Below are 22,118 nucleotides of genomic sequence, written 5' to 3'. Positions count from 1 at the left end.
GAGAGAGGCATAAGTAGGGGTACCATTCAGAGGGCAGAATGCCTGTGTCTGGGAAGGTGCAGGTATGTCTTCTTTCACCCAGAACCTACCCCACAGCTCCAATGTCCCCCGTCCTATTCTCCCTGCTGCCTAACTTGTCCCTTAGGCTCAGAGAAAAGAGGGGAAAAAAAAAAAGAACTTGTGCCAAGAGAGAAACTGCAGTTCCTCAAAAATGGAAAGTAGGGTCATCATCCTAATATTTTGAATGTGGACTGTTCCAGAGAGCAGCAAAGACGTGTCAGGAATGAGAATGGTCTGAGACAGGGCCTAGGAACACTGCCCGGCTCCACCAGGGAGATGAAAGAATTTTCTCCTTCCTTTGCCTTTTAAATGTAATTCTGTCTGCCCTTCTCCCCCACATGCTCAGCCCTCTCCCTGGGAGCAGTGCAGACATTTAGCCATCCTGGGAGAAGGCAGGATCCTTTTCATTAACTTTGCCTGATTAAAGTCCCCAGAGCCACCCCGGCAGATTTCATTTTCCTCCCTGTCGAGGATCCCTCCCCACACAGCTAGGCCGCCCTGGGCAGTGAAAGCTTTTCCAGTGGGACAGAATGAGAATAGAGCTGAGGAGGTGAGGTTGTTTGGAGAGGGTCAGGACTGGTGTCTTGGGGAAACAGCTTTGTAGAAGGCCATGGTTACCCACTTCTTGCCCATTCTCAGTTTCCCCTGAATTCTGAGCACATCCATCTCACCTGAGGGACAGAGATCAGATGCTTGTTGTTTCTGGGCGTTAGGGTTGGCCTGGGCCCATATGGTCACTAGGGGAGGTTTCTGAAGAGAGCAGGGGTAGAGGGACCCACCTAGGCCTGTTGTCAGCTGACAATGTCACCTTGAAGAAGTCACTGATCAACTTCTGCAAATAAGGACTTATTCTAGATTTGTAAAATTTGTTTCAGTGGCAGAACATTCCTTTCCAAATAGAACTGGGTACATAAAAGAGAGCAAAGCAGAGCCATGCTGGTTGAAGGGAGGGAGAGGTGGGCACAGTGGGCTGCTCTGTCTATACCACTTTCCCTGGCTCCTGCCCCTCAATAGAGGTGGCTCCTGAGCCTGCTGGGGATACCGTGGTTTCCTTGTAGCCCAAGGACCTTCCACTGTCTTCTTCAGGTCCTGACACTCTGCAAGATGGGAAACCTTATTTGGGGGTACAGATCCAGACAGCATACAATTTTGAGATACAGAAGGACTTCCTGCCCTATATTTCTAGTCCACAGCTCAGCACACCACGGAGCGCAGACAGCTGGCCCTATCTCCTTCAGGGGTTCAAGATGTATAGGTGCCTAGCCACCAGCTTTGGGAAGGGGAGTATTCAGGGAGCAAGGTCTGGGTTTTGCCCAAGAGCTCATGCATTTGGTTAAAGTGTGGTTAGAACCCAGGAGGCACGAGGCCGGGGTTTCTGCTAGAGGGCGAGGAAATACAAACTTCGCACCCTGTATCTTCAGAAACTATTGAGGCGGGAGGTCCCATGTCTTACTTTTAGTTGTTTTCCAGGTCAGGTAACACCTCCAGTGCATTCTTGATTGTGAATGAAATAGTTCAGAATCTCCGTGAAAAGAAATTCAGAACTTTCAGAAGTTCCTTGCTTATCATCCCCAATTCTACCTCCCGCCACCTTCCACCCACCAGCAGATAAACTAACAAGTCTGAACTCCATGTGCCCATGGAGCATTTTATTTTTTTCATCCACAGGAAGGGGCGACCCCTCTCTCTTTCTGGTGGTGGGTTCATCCATGGTTCAGCTTCTTTTCACCTTCATCTTCTCATTCCTTCCTTTTAACCTTCGGCTCCTCCAGTGAAGTATAAGCCTCCGTTCTCTCATAACATCTACAGCGGGTAGATGTTATGATAGCAAAGAGCTTGTTCCCATTGTCAGGTTGATTAATTCATTCAAATATTTGAGTGTCTACTTCATGCAGGAAATGCTCTAGATGCTAAGTGCCATTTCCTCTTGTCAATTTGAGAGATGCCATGAGCTGTCTCTCCTGCTTCTTTTGTCCAGCCTCAATAATGCCTGGTGCTCTCCTCTACATCAACCATGTTCTCCACTTTCCTTTTAAGTCATTTTGACGAACAGGTATTTATTGACCAATTGTATGATTAGACTTTTCTCACTACATAAGGTCAAAACCAGGATCCTGTTGGACATGGTCTTGTCAGATGGGAAAAAAAAATTCAACAGCACAAAACAGAACTTAAATAATTAAGAACTAGATTGCCCCCATCTGGCTCCATCTTAAGACAAGGATGGAAGGGTCCTTGGTTTCCAAGGATGGTGGGATAGAACCTAGCTTTGTTGACCTAAGAACAATAACCAACATATAGATGTTGACCTAAAACCAAATAATATAATAAATATAGACCAAAAATATAATGTAATTAAGCATGACAACAAAAATGTAATATAATAACCAATAATATAATAACTAAGTGTAATAACCAAATAATAACCATAAATATCATTATTTCTATTCCAAGTGAACCTCATTATTTCTCAATCTCAAACTAACCAGTGATGTGAGGGAATGGTGTGTATGTATGTTAAACTGTTAAGATGCATTGCTTTACAACTGGTTTTAAGTTGTATCATCTCAGAACGAAGAGGAAATAGACATTTTGGTCTCATACCTATTATCTATCAGACAAACACTATTGTAAGAGGTTAGAAAGGCCCCTGCCCACAGGACTCTCTTGGCCTGGAGAATTTGAGACTTGATCCCTATAAGCTAACATGTGTTGCTGACCTTGTCCTTGAAAGATCACTCTCATGTACACCACTCACTCCAGCCTTTCTGCACTGCTCCCCAGTTCCATTGTCATCTGCGCTCAACTCAAGTTAGGGGTCTGGGCTGTATTGATAGGTTCTGAAGAGTAGATGGTCATTAGCAATTCAATAAAAAAAATGTCTGGAAGGAAGGGTCAGTCAGGGGTGACTCATGGGGATATACATTTTATGGGACTGCCCAGGGCTCCTTTGAGTAATCGTCACTCATCTCTCCTATGCCACATGCCAGTTATTTCCAGTATGTCTTCAATTCAGAAGATCATGTTATACAGAAAGAGGATGAGCTTGGGACAATATAGTTTTGGATTTAAATCCCAAATACACCTAGATGACCTAGAAGATATTATTTACTTCCATAAAAGTCTCAATTTTCCAATTAAGTGGAGATACTTTCTATATCATGAGGTAGTTGTTTGTGAAGACTAAACAAGAAAAAATTACAAAGCAGCAGCCACTGTACCACCTGCCTCCAAGGATTACCGATATATCTTAATTTCTGCCCTTCCTCCTTACTGTGTGCTGCGACCCTGGATTGCACAGGGAGTGGTGCTGGGGCTGGTGAATCCCTTTTCCATGTCTTTGTTCTTGCAACAGCTCCACCTGAAGAGTCCCTCCTGACACCTTTGCATTTTCAGGGTTTGTTCAAACTCCACATGGTTTCAGCAACCCCACCCTGACCATTCTTATGCCACAGTTTGACATTTATGCTCAACTGCACTCTACCCACACTGACTGTACGTGTCTTGTCTTTTGACCAAATTTCAGGTCCTTTGAAGATATGTCATTATGTTTGTCCTTCAGTGTCTCATCAAGTGACCCAATGTGTTGTTGCTTAGTTGTTTGATTACAATAAGACTGACCCTCCTGGCTCTCCACCAGGATGGTGTCTCCTTACCCGGGCACCCTTCAACCGGTGAATCCAGTTCACAGGACTGGGTGTGGGAGAAAAGTACAGCTTTTGCACTCTCCACTGCCTACCCCTGCATTAACACTACGTTACTGATCTTTTTTTGGCAAAGTCCTTTAGAGAAGGTAAAAAGCCCAGTTGAGGTTTTCTGAAGGCTGCAGGCACTGGAGCCCAGCGTGACTCCTGCTCTCTCTTGAACCAAATAAAATATTGTTATAGCAAACATGAGATCTTTCCTATTTTTCACAAGTGCTCTCCGGGCCTAACAAAGCTAGCAGTCACACTCCATGAATCAAAATAAGCATCTGTCCTTTTTTCTCTTTATCCCACACTTTCCTAGCATTTTTGAGCAATAGTAAAAGTATGTGACTATTTTATTAATGAATCATGTAATTTGATGGAGTGCTTTCTGGAGAGGATGCAGAAATATTTAAAACCTTATTAACTTTACACTTTAATATTGATTGAATACAGACATACAGAAAATGTGTATAAACCTGACTTTTATGCTCTCATATTGTACATGATGGTTGGAGACATGAGCTCTGAACACCTAAATAAATAGCATATTAAGATCAAAGGCAACACATGATAAATGGAAACTGAGTCACATGTAGATGAGAAGAGGAAAGACTCACTTCTTATTGGCCTAAGAAGAAAGCCAGGGACCATCTCCCTAAGGAAGTATATGTGTATATAGACTCACATGAAATGAAGTTTTGGATTTCAGGGAGTCTGTGAACTTGCTAAAGCCCATTCATGGTCCGTGGTTCCTAATTTAAGACCCTTTGAGGGGCCTCCCTGGTGGCGCAAGGGGTTAAGATGCAACCTATGAAGCAATCTGCAGTCTCTGCAGCACAAGTTCCATCCCCGGCCAGGGAGGTGACCCACATGGCGCAACAGATCTCTCCCGTCTTGCCTGCTGCTCCCCTCAGCAGTGTATTTCAGTCAGTCTGCCTGTTGTGTTCCCCGCTCTGTCTCTGGTGAATCCTCTCACCCCCCACATCTCTGACCTGTACCCCAGCTCTTGTATGCATAAATGAATAAATCTTTAAAAAAAAAAAGGACCCTTTGAAAAATAGTAGCACATAGAAAGGAGGTAGGAAAGGGTGACGTCAGAGATATGGTAGACATAGACGGAGAAAGCTTTGAGTCCATGTTCCCAGCCCAGAATTGCACATTTGCCTTTTACCGCTCTGCTGCTTTAGCTCCAGATCTCGGCTATGGGAAGTCCATTGCTGATCAGTTGTCCTGGGGATACTGTATGCAAACTTTGAGAAGTATCACTAAGGAAAACTCCTTTTGTTCTTTTCAGCTCCTCGCAGCCAGTGACCTTGCAGTCAGCGACCTCAAAGGATTTCAGCCACAGGTAAGTCTCACTGATCCTTTTATGAAGTTCTGGAGAGTGAAATGTCCCATAGTTTGGTCATGAGCAAACAACTTTAGCACCAGGGCAGAAACCCCCGCCTTGGATTTCCAGCTTCTCTATTCCAAATGCCATCCTTGACAATGACCTGGTAGCTTGCCTTCTCCCTTCTTCCTGTCTCTTCACGAGCAAAACCACCTCTTTTTCCCTCTCCACCTCTCTTGATATTTTATAGTGGAAAATAAACATGGCCAAGCTGCTCGGGATGTTGGGTGGTAGATCATTCAACTTCAGAAAAGGTTAAACCCAGGAGGTAGAGGCTAGAGTGGGGCTGCAGTTACCCCCTGTATTTCTCTCTTTGGGGATGAGATATTCAGCATTCTGTGTCTTTGTACTGCTGCCTTGAAGTCTTAGTCTGGTAGCTGGATTAATCTGAGAGTCAGATGGAGGTTGGTTGATCTTGATTAGGCAAAGGGCCACACTTATCTCTGACTAGATGCTGTTTGGAGGTGGCACAGACAAACATAAGAGGGTACAGGCAAGGGGAGGATGGAATTTTACAGTGCTATACCTTTCTGGGGAGATACAGCAAGTAATTTTCTAATAGTAAGAATTACATATATTTGGAAATGTGTTCTTTTAATATGGGTCACACCCAAGACCACACTGTGCCTCACTATACTTCCCCTCTGTGTGGGATACCACCTATGAGCCCCTTTTTATTTCTAGGGAAACTCAGGACCATAGTCCTGATCAGAAGTGGTCCCAGTTCTCACATATTGGTTAGGGGCAAGAGCACAGAGTAGAAAGTCTGAGGATCAAGGAAGAGAATGAACAAAATAAAGGGCCTGTTGTTGAGAGTCAAAAATAATTCCTTACACTGGTTTGAGATGTTTTGTTTTGTTTTGTTTTTTATTAAAGATTTATTTATTTATGCATACAAGAACTGGGGTACAGGCCAGAAGTGTGGGGGTAAGAGGATTCACCAGAAACAGAGTTGGGGAACAAAACAGGCAGATCAACTGAAATACACTGCTGAGGGGAGCAGCGGGCAAGTCAGGAAAGGTCTGCTGTGCCATGTGGGAAGCTCCCTGCCTGGCCTGGAATCGAACTCGTGCTGTAGTAGCTGTGGACAGCTTCATAGGTTGTGTCTTAACCCTTGCGCCACCAGGGAGGCCTCTTTGGGATGTTTTGATCACAGTTTGTTAACCCTTCTGTCAGGGATGCAATGAGGTTTTAAAAATAGATAACCAGTAAGCCTATAGCAACTAGTTAAAATTGATAATTAGAGTGCTTATTCATATATTCACACAAACATCCCAGTGAGCTCAAGGAATGTAAAACAAAAACAAAAGAAAATCAGCATTTACCCACATATCCCACCCACCTCCACACCCACAGTCACACGTAGTAGCATCCCAGGGAAAGATTTGTTTTTGTCTAAAAATTTATAAAAATAAAGGGGAAAAAGGCTTTGTGTGTTGTTTTCAATCTTGGAAAGGGTACACAGTGGAGACTGAGCTTATGGAAGCTCTGTGTGTGTGTATGTGTGTGTGTGTGCGCATATCTGTGATATGTATGTTTGTGAGGGGTGTTATGTGCTTATGTGTGAGGTGTGTGTGTATGTATGTGAGGTGTCTATGTCTGTGTGGATGTGTGTGAGTGGATGTATGTTATGTGTGTGAGTGGGTGTATGTGAGATGGTATGTCAGTTTGTAAGTAGATATGTGGATTGTGTGAGGTGTGTATGTGCATGTGTGTGAGTGGATGTGCATTATGTGTGTAAGTGAGTGTGTAGCATGTGTTTGTATGTGTGAGGTGTGTATCTGCGTGTGTGGTTTTGGAATTGTTTCTCTCTGAGATGACCACATTGTTTCTGTGTTTGTTTGAGCTGTATTTCTATGTATTGCATTTGCAAGGAACTCTTTCATTAGCTATGTTTGGGGTCTGTGCATAACATTTGAGGCCATGATCCTAGAAAGGCAGACTCTGTGCTCCCCTAGACAGCCCCACAGTTGCTGGTACAGATGGTTCACTCCCCTGGTTCTGTTTGACCTTTCCACATTATTCCATTTGTGTGTCATCCCCCCGAGGCTGGGAGTATAAACGCATCTTTTTCACTTCTCAGGATGTGTGTTCCTGAGGCCAAGAATCCCTTGGAATCTTGTGGCCAGAGTGTTATGCCCAGATCAAAGCCAATTCTCCAGTGTTATTGCTAAATCAAAAAGGCCCGGATGTGTCTCAAGTCAACACTACCCATTTGGGTGCTTTTCCAAACAGACACCAAACAACTCTGCCCACAGGCTTTGGGCTGCCCCCTCCCAGCCCCACTGCGCCAAATTGCCGGCTTCTGTTGCTATGTCTCCCTTCTTTCTCGAGCTTGAGGTGACACCCAGCCTCACACATCCTGATGTCCACAGTAACTCGTGGGCCTGCAGTGCTCCCTTGTCATTAACTTTCAGGAGGGCCCCTCCTGGGGTGACTGCAACCAGGCCTGTCAGCCTTCTCATGGTCCACACTTGCCACTTGCCTGCACAAGGTTTTGTTCCTTGATGTCTGTTCCTGTAAATGACTCCCCCTCATCCGCTGCCCCTTGATACCTTGATACCTTGATACCTGTTCCTGCTGCAGCCTCTTAGGGAAAAAAGTCATGATTTCCTCACTAGTCTTCGATGACGATTTGCTTTGAAAATGTGGAGAACAGCCAGTGTATTGGCCTGGACTGTTCTCTTTGTCCTCCTTTCTGCATCCAGAGAAGCTGAGGGTCAGGAAGTGGCCCCCTGCCTTTCTCCATGATAATTGGTTTGTAAAAGGCACCTTCCTCTGCAGGGGAAGCCTGATGGCAGTGCCACCTAGGGCTCACAGTTAGAGGAGAGTCCCGCCCCAGGCTGGCGCTCTGACTACTGCACATGCAGGCTAGGCCACCTAGAGTCAAGCCTGCAGCCCACAAGAGGTTGCTACTCTATATATTTTAAAAGCACAGATGGAAACACTTCTGAAACTCGCACCTAAACCTCTGGGCTCTTCTCTTCCCTTTGGTGTCCCCCAGACATGCCTCTCATTTTCCAGTGTCCTGTTCTTCTTGCCTTTTGAAGGGACAGATTGGCTTGGCTCCTCCTTTATTGTCTTTGGATGATTGGAAATGAGGACCCTGCTCTCCCTCTTACTGGGCCCTCCCTGACCACCCCCCAAAGGAATAAAAAGTCATCTTACTCCCTTTAGAAGATGCCCAGAAATCATACACTTTCTTCTCCATTTTTTTTCTTTTTTTTTCCTTTTTCACTGTAGAAATTTAGAATGGATGGTGTCAAAAGGTTGAAACTTCCAGTTATAGAATAAGTCCTAGGGATAAAGTGACAGCATGATGACTATAGTTAACAGTATTGCATTATATTTTTAGAAGTTGCTAAAAGAATAGATCATGGAGGTCTTCACATAAGAAAAAAATATAACTATGTATGGTGATGGATGTTAACTGTAAGAAAGATGAAGAAAGGGAGGAAGGGTATTTGGAAAAAAAAAAAAAAAAAAAAAAAATCGCCTGTTATTGACCATAGGAAGATAGATACTAACATTTTGGGATACAGTCTTCCCATGGCTGTTATGCATTGACATGTGCATCTATTGGATTTTTAAAAATTGGTATCATGTTTTATATGTTTTTTTGCATGCCTTCCATGCCACTGGAAAATCTTCTAGTGGCTGGCTATTTTTATCCAGTCACTAGTACCTTCATTTATTCACCACTCCCCTCTTGCTAGACATTCCATTCCTTTTGCAGGCTGAGGTCTCCAGGAGCAATCCAAGGCAAATGCTAGATCCAGGGCTCTCATCTAGGATACAAATAGCATCCAAGACTTCTTGGCATTCAGTTCTTCTTTGCTTCTTTGTTCCTGTAGGGATGTGAGGTAGCTGAAATGTGTCCGTGTGTGTGTGCGCGCGTGCCTGTGGGCATTTGTGTACATGCTAACAGAGGCCCAGTTAGGGGTGTGCTGAAGAGATAGCTATAGTGTGGTGCTCAGACTCAGAGGCAGGTGTCCTGTGTCTACCCACAGCACTTGCAAAGACCCTCCATCCACAGAGGAGAGCCTGTACTCAGGATTTGGTCCTTACCTATTGTAAAGTGGAACTTTACATCAAGTGTGCCTCATGGTAGGGTTTTGTGGGGTCAGTGTAATGACTGCCCTATACAGAGTAGCCATTTTTAAAGATGAACCCTCCAAAATGTTTATTGCTCTTAGAGCCAAGTGTACATTGCAGGGAAGGCAAGCGAATACATCAGGACTCACAGGAAAATATTTTAGTATAGAGAAAACATGCCTTTCAGTCATGAGTTGCCATTTCATTCAACAGGTACCCATGGAGACTGGGGCCCCCTGCTATCTACAACTCTTCCCCAGAATTTGATACTTCTAGACTGTTCTGCCATATACCTCATACCTTTAGTACTCACTTTCTTATTAAGCAAAAGTTTGTGCAGCTTATCTTGAAGATCATTAGGCAGATCACATAAGACAATGCATGTGAAAACAACTTGGCCATGTCCCTGGCACAGTGAGTTCTTTTCTTTTTCCCTTTCTGTTAGGAAAGTACAGGTTAAATTAATTAAGAATTCAGAGTAATGAAAAATTGTATATACATGGAGCAAACAGGGAAGTCTTCCAAGTGGAGATGTCATTGTACTTGGGCCAAGACAGATGAGAAGGAAGTAAGGCAGAGAACTTATTTCTCTGCAGAGGAAGTCTGGACTCTAGCTGTCCTCAACCTTGACCTCAGGTGGCATTTATTGAGGGAGCTTGTAAAAATGACAAGGGCACAGTCCTAACCCCATTGCATTAGTCCACATATTGATATTTTCAGATATTTCCCAGGACCTAAACTTTCTTGTCTTCCAGACAAAGACTGTAGCATGGAAGAAATTTTGCAAAGGAGAGAAGGCAATGTAGTGTCTTCCCTGTGTGAGGAGGAGCCCCCTGGTGTCTAATTCCTATAATAACCCCCTCCCTTATCAGACATATTACTCTTCCCCTGAGGAAGTGTTCCAGGCAGAGAAAGTGTGGCTAAGCCTGGGTTCTGTAAAACCTACACCTGGGTTACTCCTCTGCTATTTCCATCCAACAGTTGAGATTTTCTCAATAAATTAGCTAATAATGTGGTGTCTGGGTTATGGTCTCCTCTGTTTGCTACCTAGACCTTTTTTTTTTTTTTTTTTTTTGGGGGGGGGGTGGCGGGGTTGGGACTCCAGTCACTACCACAAAAGATCTAAAACTTGCCCCAAGAAGGAATTGCCTCCTAGCTGGCTAGTAAAAGTCATGCCTTGACTTCAGGAGCAAGGTGATTCCATGACTCATTGGTGGTCAGGCTTTTGCTTAGTAAACCCAGGTCTCTTCTCAAGGCCTGTCTTTGGGTTTACCTTGTATCAACTGCCATGAGTCTGTGACCTTTGATTCAGTGCTGTTCAGAGTGGGCTGCAGACCCAAGCTGGCCTGTACAGCGTGTTATTGATCCACCAGGAGATACACTAAAAACACACCGTATTAGAGACTTTTGTAGCAGCTTAATGTTTCCATGATAACTAAGCATGTGATCATTTTCCTACTTATGTATCTTTATAGTATTGTACCAAAGTGACTATACACAATTACAGGTTAGGAGAAGAACTTCAGGTCATTCACCAAAAATCATGTGAGAAGCTCTGTCTATACACAGCAGTGTTGAGCTTTCCTGATTTTATCAAGGGTAGGATCCAAACTCTTGTTTGTCTTTGACTTTTTCTCTGAGCTCATGTGAATATATTTGTATTATGAATAATGTTCCTCATCTAGAAATAAAGTTCCACCTGTAAAGGTATCCTTCTGGCTACTTGCTGTTACCTACATAAAATATGGATCTTTTCCCATAATTTTGAAGGCAACCCATTTCATTATTTTTCTTAACAGACATAGACATCTATAACAATTGTAGAGACTTTTTAACAAAAACATTTGTTTACGTCACTATGCCACTTGAATACCCTGCACTAAAACCCAAGCTGACACTATTATTTCTCTTACATGAAATCAGGTTTCATACTACATCTACACGTTTATTTCTTGCACTGTCTGCTGTGATCATGTTTTTAGTACTTTTTCTTTAAACCAGCTTTGGCATTTGGTCCTGGAGAGGGAGGTTCTCCAGGTGTTTCCAGAGTGTCTGGCATTTCAGTGGAATATTCTGAAGTCTTAATAAGTTCTCCTGGGATACTGACTCTCTGTAGACTTTCCTGAGTATAGTGTTTCTCCCTGGATACTCTGTCCATCTGAGGGCCGCATGCCCAGGGGCCCAAGTTGAAACAAACCCTAATGTGCAGAAGTTCCTACTCAGGAAAATCAATAGGTGGCAGGTGGGTGTCAGGAGAGGGTACGTTGTTGATGGGAAGATTCTTTCCACTTTATCAAAGACATCAATAGAGTCTTTCCCACTTGTCCATTCAAATATGATTTGGCCTTTCTAATCTGACTTAAACTCAACTTTTCAGAATAGAAATATAAACAAATGAGGCCAAGCAGTGGTGATTAACTCTGAATGCCATCTTCTTTTAACTCTAGTTTCCTCATCTAACCCCAAAACAAAACAAAACAAAACAAAACAAAACAAAACAAAACAAAACAAAAAGCTTAGCAACAAGGGTGTAGGATGGGAAGATTTCTGTGTTCCCTTGAGACTGAAACGTTTAATTACTCGGTGACTTCCACTGTCTTCGTGTTTCTGGTTTTCTATTCTTGTTTTTCTTGTCAGTCTTTTAGGGAAAAGAGGCCTCAATTTGAGCTTCTTGAAAATCATTCTGTAGTCCTGCTCCCTTGCTGCCCAGGGTCATTGATGTTTTTTGATGGATCTTGAATACCTGTGTTCACTGGCAGGTTGAGTCGTAGCCACAGATTTCCTGTGTCTAGATGTCCATATGCTGCCTGATTTTGTTCTGCACATTTTTGACTCACACGCAGAAAGTGCAAATTCGCAGACCACCTTTAGGACTTGAGAGAAGGTGTTTCTTCATAATTCCTTCAGCAGGATAATTTCAAACCTGCCTCCTGAGAAAGAAGACCCATCTGTCCAACCAATAAGCATGCTGACTTTTCATCAAACTTTACTGCTTGCTCCCATTTCAGCCTTCTTGTCCTCCCACCCAACTATCTGGCCCCTTCCCTATCATCTTACACCACCCAAAAGGGATCACTTGAGAGGTGTTAGGAGACTGCCCCCAGCCCACAGGAGAGAGGCTCCTCCTAGTGGAACATCTTGCAGATCTCAGGAGCCATCTGCTTGCTTGCGGTCTGGAGGCTCAGCCCTTAGCAGGCTTTCTGTTATCTCCCTGTGATGACCATAACCTTGCACCACCTCCATACTCTGCACATGAGACTCCTTCTGCATCTTCTTTTCTAAGAATGTGTAGCAGAGTCTTGAGCAGGACCATATTTCCAACAGGTGCTCCAAGTCATTCATGCAGGAGATGGAAAGACTTTATGTGCTGTCTCTAATAAACTTTTTAGTACTCTTCATTACTATATGTAGTAAAATATGCTCATGTTCCAACATAACAAAAATCCCCCCGTACCCTGCTGTACCCCATAGCTACACAGAGAACACTTTCCATTGCTTTATTGTTTAATAGTTAAAAGCACTGATTCTGGGCCCAAACTGATCATCACAGGCCTGCCCTGTGTCACCTCTGTAAGTTATTTAACTTTTATGTGGCCCAAATTCCTCATTAGTGAATGAAGGATACCCATCCCATGGGATTTTAAGGAGGATTGAATAGATAAGGCCCACAGCACTGGCATCTGGTAAGCACGCCATAAATGTGCACTAGAATTCTTATGACTCTTATAAGTTACACAATTGAAATTGAGCCTGCTCTGCTGAAGTCAGGGTTAGACCACAAATTGCTGCTTCCCAAGGCAATAGGACTAGAATTGGGGATTATTGAAGAAGAAAAGAAAACCACGAACAACCAAGAAAGAGAGTCTAGACCTCACCTGATCTTTTTACAAGCCTGTCTGGGTCACTTATCACTGGAAGTGAGTAATGGCAGACATCCCAGCCCTGTGAGAAGTTAAGAGGCAGATAGGGATGGATATGCGATGAGTAGGGACTGTCAGGCCAGAAGATGTCAATGCCTAGAAGTGTCTTCATTGACCACTGCCTCCCCTTACCACCTATATACCTTCTGAATTAGCATTTTCTCTTCTATCCAAGGGGAAGAAAGAGTTAGAAAGTACTGCAAATGTTTTTAAACAAATATATCAAGAACTTTTTCAACCACCATTGTTACTTCACCCACTCTTTTGGGGTCAGTGAGCCTCACCCTAATACTGGACCACCACTTGGGCTTCTCCCTGTAGAAGAGTCACAGGTACTGTGATTCATTACCCAGAAAAACTAGTGAGGAAGTGTCCGAAGAGCATTTCAATGGGCGCTTCAGGGACACTATGTTAAGGTGCAGGTTCTATGGTGGCAGGGAGGATTTTATGTGACTTTTTCATATCCATAAATTCAATGGTTTCTATATTGAAATTTCTATATTAAAATGTTTAAAAACATTAAAAATATAGGGTATAAATAAAATATATAATTACATATAGCATGCATAACACATATGTAGTATATTATAGTAAAAGACATCTTCACTGGACTCCAGTGAATATAATATATAATATATATAGTATAGCATATATATTAAAATATGTATTTAAAATATAGAGAAAAAGAGGTCAGACTCGTAGATAGCAGAGGTGGTGGGTGAAGGGGGGAAATGGAAGAAGGTGGTCAAAAGGTACAAATTCCCAGTTATAGGACAAATATACTAGGTATGTAATGTACAACATGGCAGCTGTTGCTAACACTGCTGTGTGATATGCAGGGAAGGTGTTAGGACAGGAAAAAAGCCACAAGTTCTTCTCACAAGATTTTCTTGTTTTTTTTCTATACATCTGTGTAAGAAGCTGGATGTTAGCTCAACCTATTATGATCATTTCACATGTGTAGCTCAAACTATCACTCCATACACCGATTCTTACACAGTGGTTTGTGTTAACTATTTCCCAATAAAACTGGGGAGAAGTAAAAGAAGGGGTGATTCAAGGAGCCCATGGGTGCTGGATTTCCTGGGCCATCAGGTGAGCTGAGAGCTGTTCTGGTCTTGGGACTCTTGTCTTCAGGAAGCTGTCCATTGCCACCAACAGGCTAACGGGGCATGTTGCTTGCTGATGGGAAGGTCAGGTGTGTCCCTAGATGCCCAGGTTATCTGTCCTTGAGAAAACACAGATGGTTACATTTGGTTTTCTCCCCTATCTCCCCTTCATCTGCTCAAGAACAGGAAAGTCCTGGTGGAGACGGGAAAAGAGAGTAGAAAAAAAGAGAGGAAAAAAAAGAATCTGCATGATTCCAGCAAAAAGTAGATGCTCAGTAAATATCTGCAGAAGGCTTTCTAGGGATAAGTGTATACACGGGTGAAAAGAGACCCTCCACCCCCAACAAAAATTCATGTATCCCGCATCCTGCTATTTCTCTAATATCATGGTCTTCTGGCTTTGGAGTTACAGTGAAGATGTCTTTTACTCCTTACCTGTTTTTGGAGTTTACCAGTTTTGTGCGCCTTCTTTAGGAAAACCAGCTCTCTGGAGATTTACCTGTTTTTCACGTGGAGTGGTTAAGTACCTTCAAAGCTGAGACCAGAAATAAACACCTTTAAATGAAGGCAAAGCCTGATTCACCTCCTTCAACCTATTGCATTATTGGCACCTTGTGAAAGGGAACTACGGAGTGGGGTGGGTCTGAGAAGTGTGTGTAAGGGGTGGGGGGAGTGCTGAAAAAAGAAGCGCCTGTGAAATCTCAGCCTGCACAAGCGTCTGGAGAGACAGTGCGTTTTATTCTTGATAAACTCCAGCAGAAAAAGAGCAATCAGCTAAACGAGAGCTGGACAAATTAAATGACTGAGTATTATTTCAAAGGAGAGCTCGGGCAGCATCAGAAATTCCCCCATCAGCTGTAATAACGCCAATTACTTTGCCAATTGCAGATTCCATCGTGATGTGTTTGGTGCAATCAGGCGTCCGACTCTTGCAGGGGCCTGATGGGTTTTGTTTACTCTGAATGTGCATTTGTCGAGAATCTTTTGCACCCAAAGGCTTAGAGCTCCTAGCATCCTCCTCTGAGTCGGGATTCATACACAGCTGAGGGAGATTATCTCTGAGCTGGAGGCTGGAGCAGGCTGGGCAGGCTGGACCCGCTGCCCCCTCTGGCTGGAGAACAACAGGGATTTGAATACAAAGAGCACAGCTGGGCGTGGTGGGTCTTAGCAAATGTGGTGATCTCCAGAACACCTCTGCATCCATTGCCCAGCTAGTCAATAAATATATACTTCTGGTTATAAGCAAGACTTCTTGGCATGTTGGAACATTGGACAGATCACCATTAAACAGTAATAACAAACACGAAGCCCTGGGAGGAGACAACTCGCCAAGAGTTCATTAAGCCTCAAACACTGACAAATGGGGGCGCAGGGGCTCTCAATGTCTCCCTTCGAGAATCGTTTGGTTGGATGTCAAACATACACATCATTGCAAATATGAGAAGCAATCGTAAGGGAGGAAGATACCCCTCCTCTTAACATTTGAGTAGGGGAAATAAAATTTGGAGAGCATACAGGAACATTCATTTTCTGTTTACATTTGGCTCCGTAGAAATTAATGGGTGTGTGCCTCCAGCTCCTTTGAGGAGTGAGCTGTGATTCTCCCTTTACACTCCCAATTGAGGAAGGCGCTAATCATGGGCATTTACTGAATGCTTTGGCCTGACCGACAGCTGGAGTGGAAGCTGAATCTGTGGCTGCTGGGGGTGCAGACGAAGAGCTCAGGCTGATTTGATGCCACTGGTGCTCAGCTGTCATCTGAGACCAGAGCCTGGAGGAGAATGGGAAGCTATTCTCTTTCCTCTGCTTTATGACAAGCAACCTTTGTGTCCTCTTATTTTTATTTTTAACCTGACTCTTCCTTCCTCCTTCGATAAAGGACCCTTGACTGGGGGAGAAAAGGTTTCTCCTGTATACAAAGGCAGCTGCCAGTGCCTCCAAGTGAGTGGCTCATTGGCTCACCAAGCCCTCCCTCTCCCAGCTGCTGCTAAGGGTTCCCTGCCCCACCAGACCAGCACAAGGCTAGGCCCATTTTGGAGAGGAAGGCAGACTTGGGATCAGGTAGGGGCAGGGGATAGGTCCATAGGATATCAGGTTAACATGGCAAGGCTCATGCGATGGGCTTCAGCAGCCTTGCGGATCATTCATTCCAGGAGTGCATGTGTATGCACATGTATGCACATGTATGCACATGTATGTGTGTGCACGTGTTTGTTTTCCCTGGAAGAGGTACTTGAACCAGTGCATTTGGTTTGACACCAGCCTTTCTGCAGGTGTGTGCCTCCAGATAATGTTCAGATAATGTTCCTGGTGCTCAGATAAGAGGCAGAGCTTGTCTCTTCTGCAAATCCCCAGGGAAAAAAAAGGCCCTCAGACATCACCAGATAGCATATGAAGCATTCAGTGGAGGTGAAGGCATCAAATCATGCCATGTGCCCTCAGCATCAGTAACTCCACGGCCAATGGCAAAGACAGCTGCCACGTCAGCCGCCTCATCAGTGTGACTTGGACGGTATTCAGGGATCTCCTTGTCTTGGGGAAGATTCATTTGTTCACATGGGAACTCAGAGGACAGCTCCGGCTTGGTGACATTGCCGCCACCACCAGCAGGGTGTTCCAAGACGCATCCATCAAAAGCAATCTCGGTGGCATGTGGTCATGCGTCTCTCCCCTTGAGACTGGGCCAGTCTCGGAATTGCTAATATTGCTGAGCCATGAAAAGACACACTGCTCTTGCAGCAAATACTCTTTCCCCACCTTCATCTAGCCTATATATTTTTAAAATTCCATAAGTAATCCAGCATTTTAAGAAACGTGGCCCTTGTGTCAATCTCAGAGATTCTACTTTGCTTAAATATCCAGATGAGCTAATCAGGAAGTCTGTCCACATATTACTTCACCTCTGCGAGGTATAGAACCATCTCCCAAAAGAGAAGATATTCCTAATGTATTTCATTTCTTAAGCTTATGGAGTGAACAGGGTCTGTGTTGACCCCATCTGCAGGATATGAAGCTATAAAAACAGCTGATATTTATGTAGCAGTTTTCTTTACCTCTTTATACTTGGTGAGAGAAGTAGGCAAGGACTGATTCCATTTCCCAGAAGAAAAAGGAGAGAGTGAGGCAACTGAAGTGATTTGCCCCAAATCCTCAGCTATTTCAGTGGTAAGGTGGCCACAGAGATTTCACCATGATCTTCAGACAAAAAAATCCTTTTCCCATGTCGTTCTTTGCTCTCTCACCTGCAGACACGAGACCACAAGGCAGCTGGTATTGTGTACTGGTGTGGTCATTTTTGTTTTACCTATGAAAGAGATTCAGAATTTCTGCTGAATTGATTATTCTCCAAAACACAATGAGAACCAATCAGAAGTGGTTGAAAGAGGCAGATTTCCAACTTGTCTAGAAAAAAATTCCCAGCAATAAAAGGTACCCAATCTCTGCATGTTTTTGTGTGGCAACTGAAGGGAGCTGTATAGCAGAGTGGTTTCTGCAGGTCCAGGTATGAGACCTGAGATGGAATCTCAGCTTCACACTTGCTTGCTCTGTGACCATGTTCAAATTCGATAACCTCTCTGAACCTCCATTTTCTCATGCATGTGATGGAGGGAACAATACCTCACCTGGTGTGGGAGAGATTAAGTGTGTACATAGGAATCTACTTTGCTGGAAACAGAACACTTTCTCAGTAAATGTAGTCATAAGACCTCTCCAGTGTGGCCTTTATCCAAGTCATTGCATCCAGCTGTCTCCTCTTTTTCTGCCACCCTTCCATGCAAACACCCTCTGTGCAAATGAGAAAAGTCGGCACAGCAGGTTCTTCTAAAGGCAGCACTGGCAGTCCAGTGGCTGTGGTCCCTACTCCCAGGCCCAGACCCAGAACCTTTTAAAGCTTAGTTTAGATTCAGAAACCATAAGAAGGTCATTGAAAAAATGGAATGAGAAACCCCAGCAACTCTGAATCATTCACAAGTATGCCATTAGGGAAATTGTTTTTTATGTTTGCCAACAGATGATACATGGAAAATGTGTCTTTTTCAAATAAAACCTCCTCCAGTCCATTACACTAGACCCTACAGGCATCTTGAAGAAGTTCTTGCAAAAATAAATGCCATGGGTAATCTGAGTCTTTTCGTGTGTCAGTGCCTAGGTGTGTGTCTCAGTTTCTTTGTGGTCTCAGGTGAGAGCTGAGCATAAGGGCCATCAAATCAGCCTCTTAGCTCTTATCTGCACCCTCAGCAGCTATGGATACAGCTTCGATGAGGCCACTCGTTTTCAGTTGCTTTATATACTGAAGGGAGGAGTGTGCTCAAATGATGCCTCTGAAGCCTTCTGACTAGTATTTTTACTCTTTTCTTCCATTTCACCCTTAGAGTTAGGGCTTTCAGAGACCATACAGAATGCGAATGAAGGATTCTAGGAATCAGCCTGCTTGTTCCTTGCTCACTGCTTGGGGCATCAACTACTTAAACCTTTATTTACTCTTTTCAAGATGTTCCTCAATCCATCTGGATCAAAATCTTCCACTTTCATTTTTTGATACTTGCATTTTTGCCTAGTTGGATGGTGTAATAGTAGTGGTTTTATTAATACAAATATAAATAGTGGTGGTTTTATTAATACAATTTATATAGATGTCATGAGTAGAAGAGTCCAGTCAAATTTCAGGTATATCCAATTCCTCTTCAATTTCAGCACCCATTAGAAATGTGTAAAAAATCTTGTCTTTGGTTCAGCTTGGCAACTAATTTCTCTTTTGAAAGATTGCTAGACTACATATTTTATTATTTATCATCATAATCGTCATTAATTAAAAGGAACCCAACTATTCCATTTGATGGCACACGTAAAATGACAGCTTTTAAAACTCCCAGATAGCTCACCATTGAGCACCTCCAAGGTGGTCTTCTAATTCCTAGGGAAGAATCTTCTCACACTGAATTTTGCAGAGACTCTGCTTGCAGGAGTCTCTTGAGAACACTTGCTGGCCGAATGAATGAATCAATTGGTGTTGAGTATGAATAGACTTAATATGTAATGTTAACATGTGGTATTCAGGAAGAACTTGGAGTTTGGGTGTAGTTAGAATGGAGTTTGAATTTTGTGCTTCCTTTTAGTAAGTGTATGATCTTGAGAAAATGACTTAACTTTGGTTTTTCTCCTTTGTCAAGTGGGGACATGAACTCCCTTTGAGTGTTGCTGGAGGGATTAGAAATGATCAATGTAAAGTGCCTGGTAAGAGGTAGATGCCCGTTATAAGAAAGTTTTTTTTTTAACTCTCCTACCTCACGCAGTGCCTGGTGCCCAGTGGGTCTTTAGGAAGTGTTTGATGACTGAAGAAAGCCTCGCATCCTTCATCTGAGGCCATGAGTCATTCACTCACAGAAATTACACATCCTTCATCTACTGGGCTGCTGTTCCCAGCTGGGGAAGTCCCCACTCTCCTGGTTGGCATATCTTCTAGCCAACCAGGTCTGTGCAACTCTCTCTGGCTATTCTGAGCATGAACAAGATTGCCTGGGAATTCCCTTCTTGACAAGACTGGACACTCCTAACCTTAGGGCAGGAAAACTAGCTCTGATAAGGAGAAGACAGGACAGAGGGCTTTTCCTTTCTCAACTGGGATCAAGTAGTAGAAGACAGCACAGTATAATATGCAACATCTGAAGCCATGGGCCTTGTAGATTTTCAGGATAAGAATACAGGAGTAAGGACTAAGTAAGACTGGTTATTCTAGGGAGAACACCCTGAGTGGATAAAATTTTTGAACTACTTACAACAGAAGAATGCACCAAAAATAGAATGCAACAGCAGCCAACAATGTCCAGGATGCCCAGGGCTTATCCAGGCAGGGGTAGGACATGAGAATGTCAAAGGTCTAAGCAGAGGTGGTCAAACAAAGATCACAGAGAGAAATGGCAATAGGATATCCAATTGAAAATACCAGGAACCCACACTCCAAAATGTAAGGGCTCACTAGGTAGGAGGAAGGTGGGATACCTGTGTGCGAATTTGTAAAGCCAAACTAGAAAGGTTGTACACCAACACATAAAGAAAATCAGGTTCTAGGCTGAAATAAGGAACTTACACATTAGAGGAAAGTCTAGTCTCTATCCCAGGTGAAAGGCCTTTCACACCCCTTCCTTGGTGAAGTGCAGAGAGCTGGTCCTGCTCTCTACCAGGGAAGATCATCAATTACTACACCAAGTTCCGGGTGAGTCAGGTTGCATTCGCTGAGCCTGTAGTCTTGCATTTCAGTGGGTGAGAAATAGAGTTAACAAAGCTATAACCAAGAGTGTCCTTCTGTTGTGAGCCAGTCAGCTTTGCCTGTGTGAAGGTGCGTGGGTAGCAGCTGGTGAGATGTCACAGAAAGGCCACTTTTAGAGCACTCTCAGGGGTTTTGTTCAGGTTAGTGCTTGGAGGAGCCTTTTTATAGGTCCCAAGAAGTAGTATTTCAAAGCTGGTACTGTTCTCTCTGTTCTTTAGCTCAAGATTTATCTTCCCTGAAGCCTTATGAATTGAATTGGTACCAAAAGGAATAGGTTTCCCATTGGTGCAAAATAAAAAGTTATATAGCAGATAAAGGAGCTTTGCACTTTTATTAAAACGGTGACAATCAACCAGTTCATTTCCACAGACTTACGTTGTCTACTCAAAACCTAATGCCCTTCCATTATGTGTATCCCTGGTGTGGACTTATATGAGCAGTGACTGTCATTGACACGGCCACTGAAGATTAATAACATTGATGCCAGTGACAGCTTATCCAGGGGTTTGGAGCATAAAATCTGAGTGATAGTAAATTGGAGGTCTGAGATAAAGGTACAAAGAAGAGGGCCCGCAAAGAGTTGACAACAGTCCTTCCTGGGAGTTTAGTCAGTTGACTTGAGTTTCAAGAGCTCCTCCTTAAGATCTAGAGAGATGATTTGACTGATGTCCCAAGGGCTTGCCACCCATTCTCTGTCAAAAGTGTAAGACAGACCACTCACTAGCAAGAAACCCATTTCTCTCAGACAGACTTTTATTCTAGAGAAACAGCAGCAAATGGATTTCATTTGCCCATAGGCCTTCATTGACTGAAAGCTGGATATCTCTCTAGCAAACATTTGTTTTTCTCTCTGTTATTGTAAAGTCACACTCCTCCCACCTCTTTTCCCTTCAGCATTTCAAAACAGAGATAAATAATTGTACTGATGCTTTTAGGATTTCTCTCATTCTTTCATTAATCCCCAGGGACAAAAATAGGCCTCTGTGGCTTTAAATATGTTCCCTTTTCTTGCCAAGTGAGGAGGAAGAGAATCAGAAGAGGAAGTTAGCTTTGTACTGAGATGTGCATTCTTCCTCTAAAGGTTTAAGAGATACCATCAGAATTTTGTTTATCATCCCTACTCAAGCCTCTTCTAAAACCAATAAATGGCAAAAAAAAAAAAAAAAAAAAAGCAAAACTTGATCAGTTAACTTAGCATGTTGATGCCCTATGGAGTTGAGTTTTGTCCCCATCATGTGGTGACTGTACTTAGGAGTCATAAAAATTGCCATCTCTAGATGCCCAAGTCATTATCTGCTCTAGAGACCTCCAAGTACAGCCAGGGGGTGGTGATGCCTCCCAAATGTGTACACACTGACTCTCCACCACCAAGAACTAAACTGAGATTCTCATTCTTAGGGCTGCCAGCATCTTAGCAGATAGTTTGAATTGCTGAAATGGAGCCTTTTGATCTACAATTAACCTAAGACAGGCTTCATAGCTACATGTCTGTGTGCACATGAAAGGGACAGATAAAGGTCTTGATAAAATTAGATGTTCATAATTCATGGTCATCTATATGGAAAAAGTCCCATTCCACAACACTGA

At 43.4% G+C, this 22,118-nt stretch overlaps 1 protein-coding gene across 3 annotated transcripts in view; it reads left to right on the top strand.

Moving 5' to 3' along the window:
- The window catches only part of SETBP1 (SET binding protein 1), a 349,520-nt gene that overhangs the window by 178,619 nt on the left and 148,783 nt on the right, over nucleotides 1–22,118 (top strand). For all 3 annotated transcript variants that reach the window (XM_037508593.2, XM_037508595.2, XM_037508594.2), the window contains exon 3: nucleotides 5,044–5,097. In XM_037508593.2, the coding sequence (XP_037364490.2) occupies nucleotides 5,044–5,097 (54 nt within the window). The remainder of the gene's footprint in view (nucleotides 1–5,043; nucleotides 5,098–22,118) is intronic.

The sequence above is a fragment of the Talpa occidentalis genome, unplaced genomic scaffold (assembly GCF_014898055.3).
Source record: "Talpa occidentalis isolate TD23 unplaced genomic scaffold, MPIMG_talOcc4v2.1 talOcc4.13, whole genome shotgun sequence".
NCBI classification, from domain to species: Eukaryota; Metazoa; Chordata; class Mammalia; order Eulipotyphla; family Talpidae; genus Talpa; species Talpa occidentalis.
Note: the sequence above shows the minus strand (reverse complement) of the source record. Positions and strands in the feature narration are given on the sequence as shown.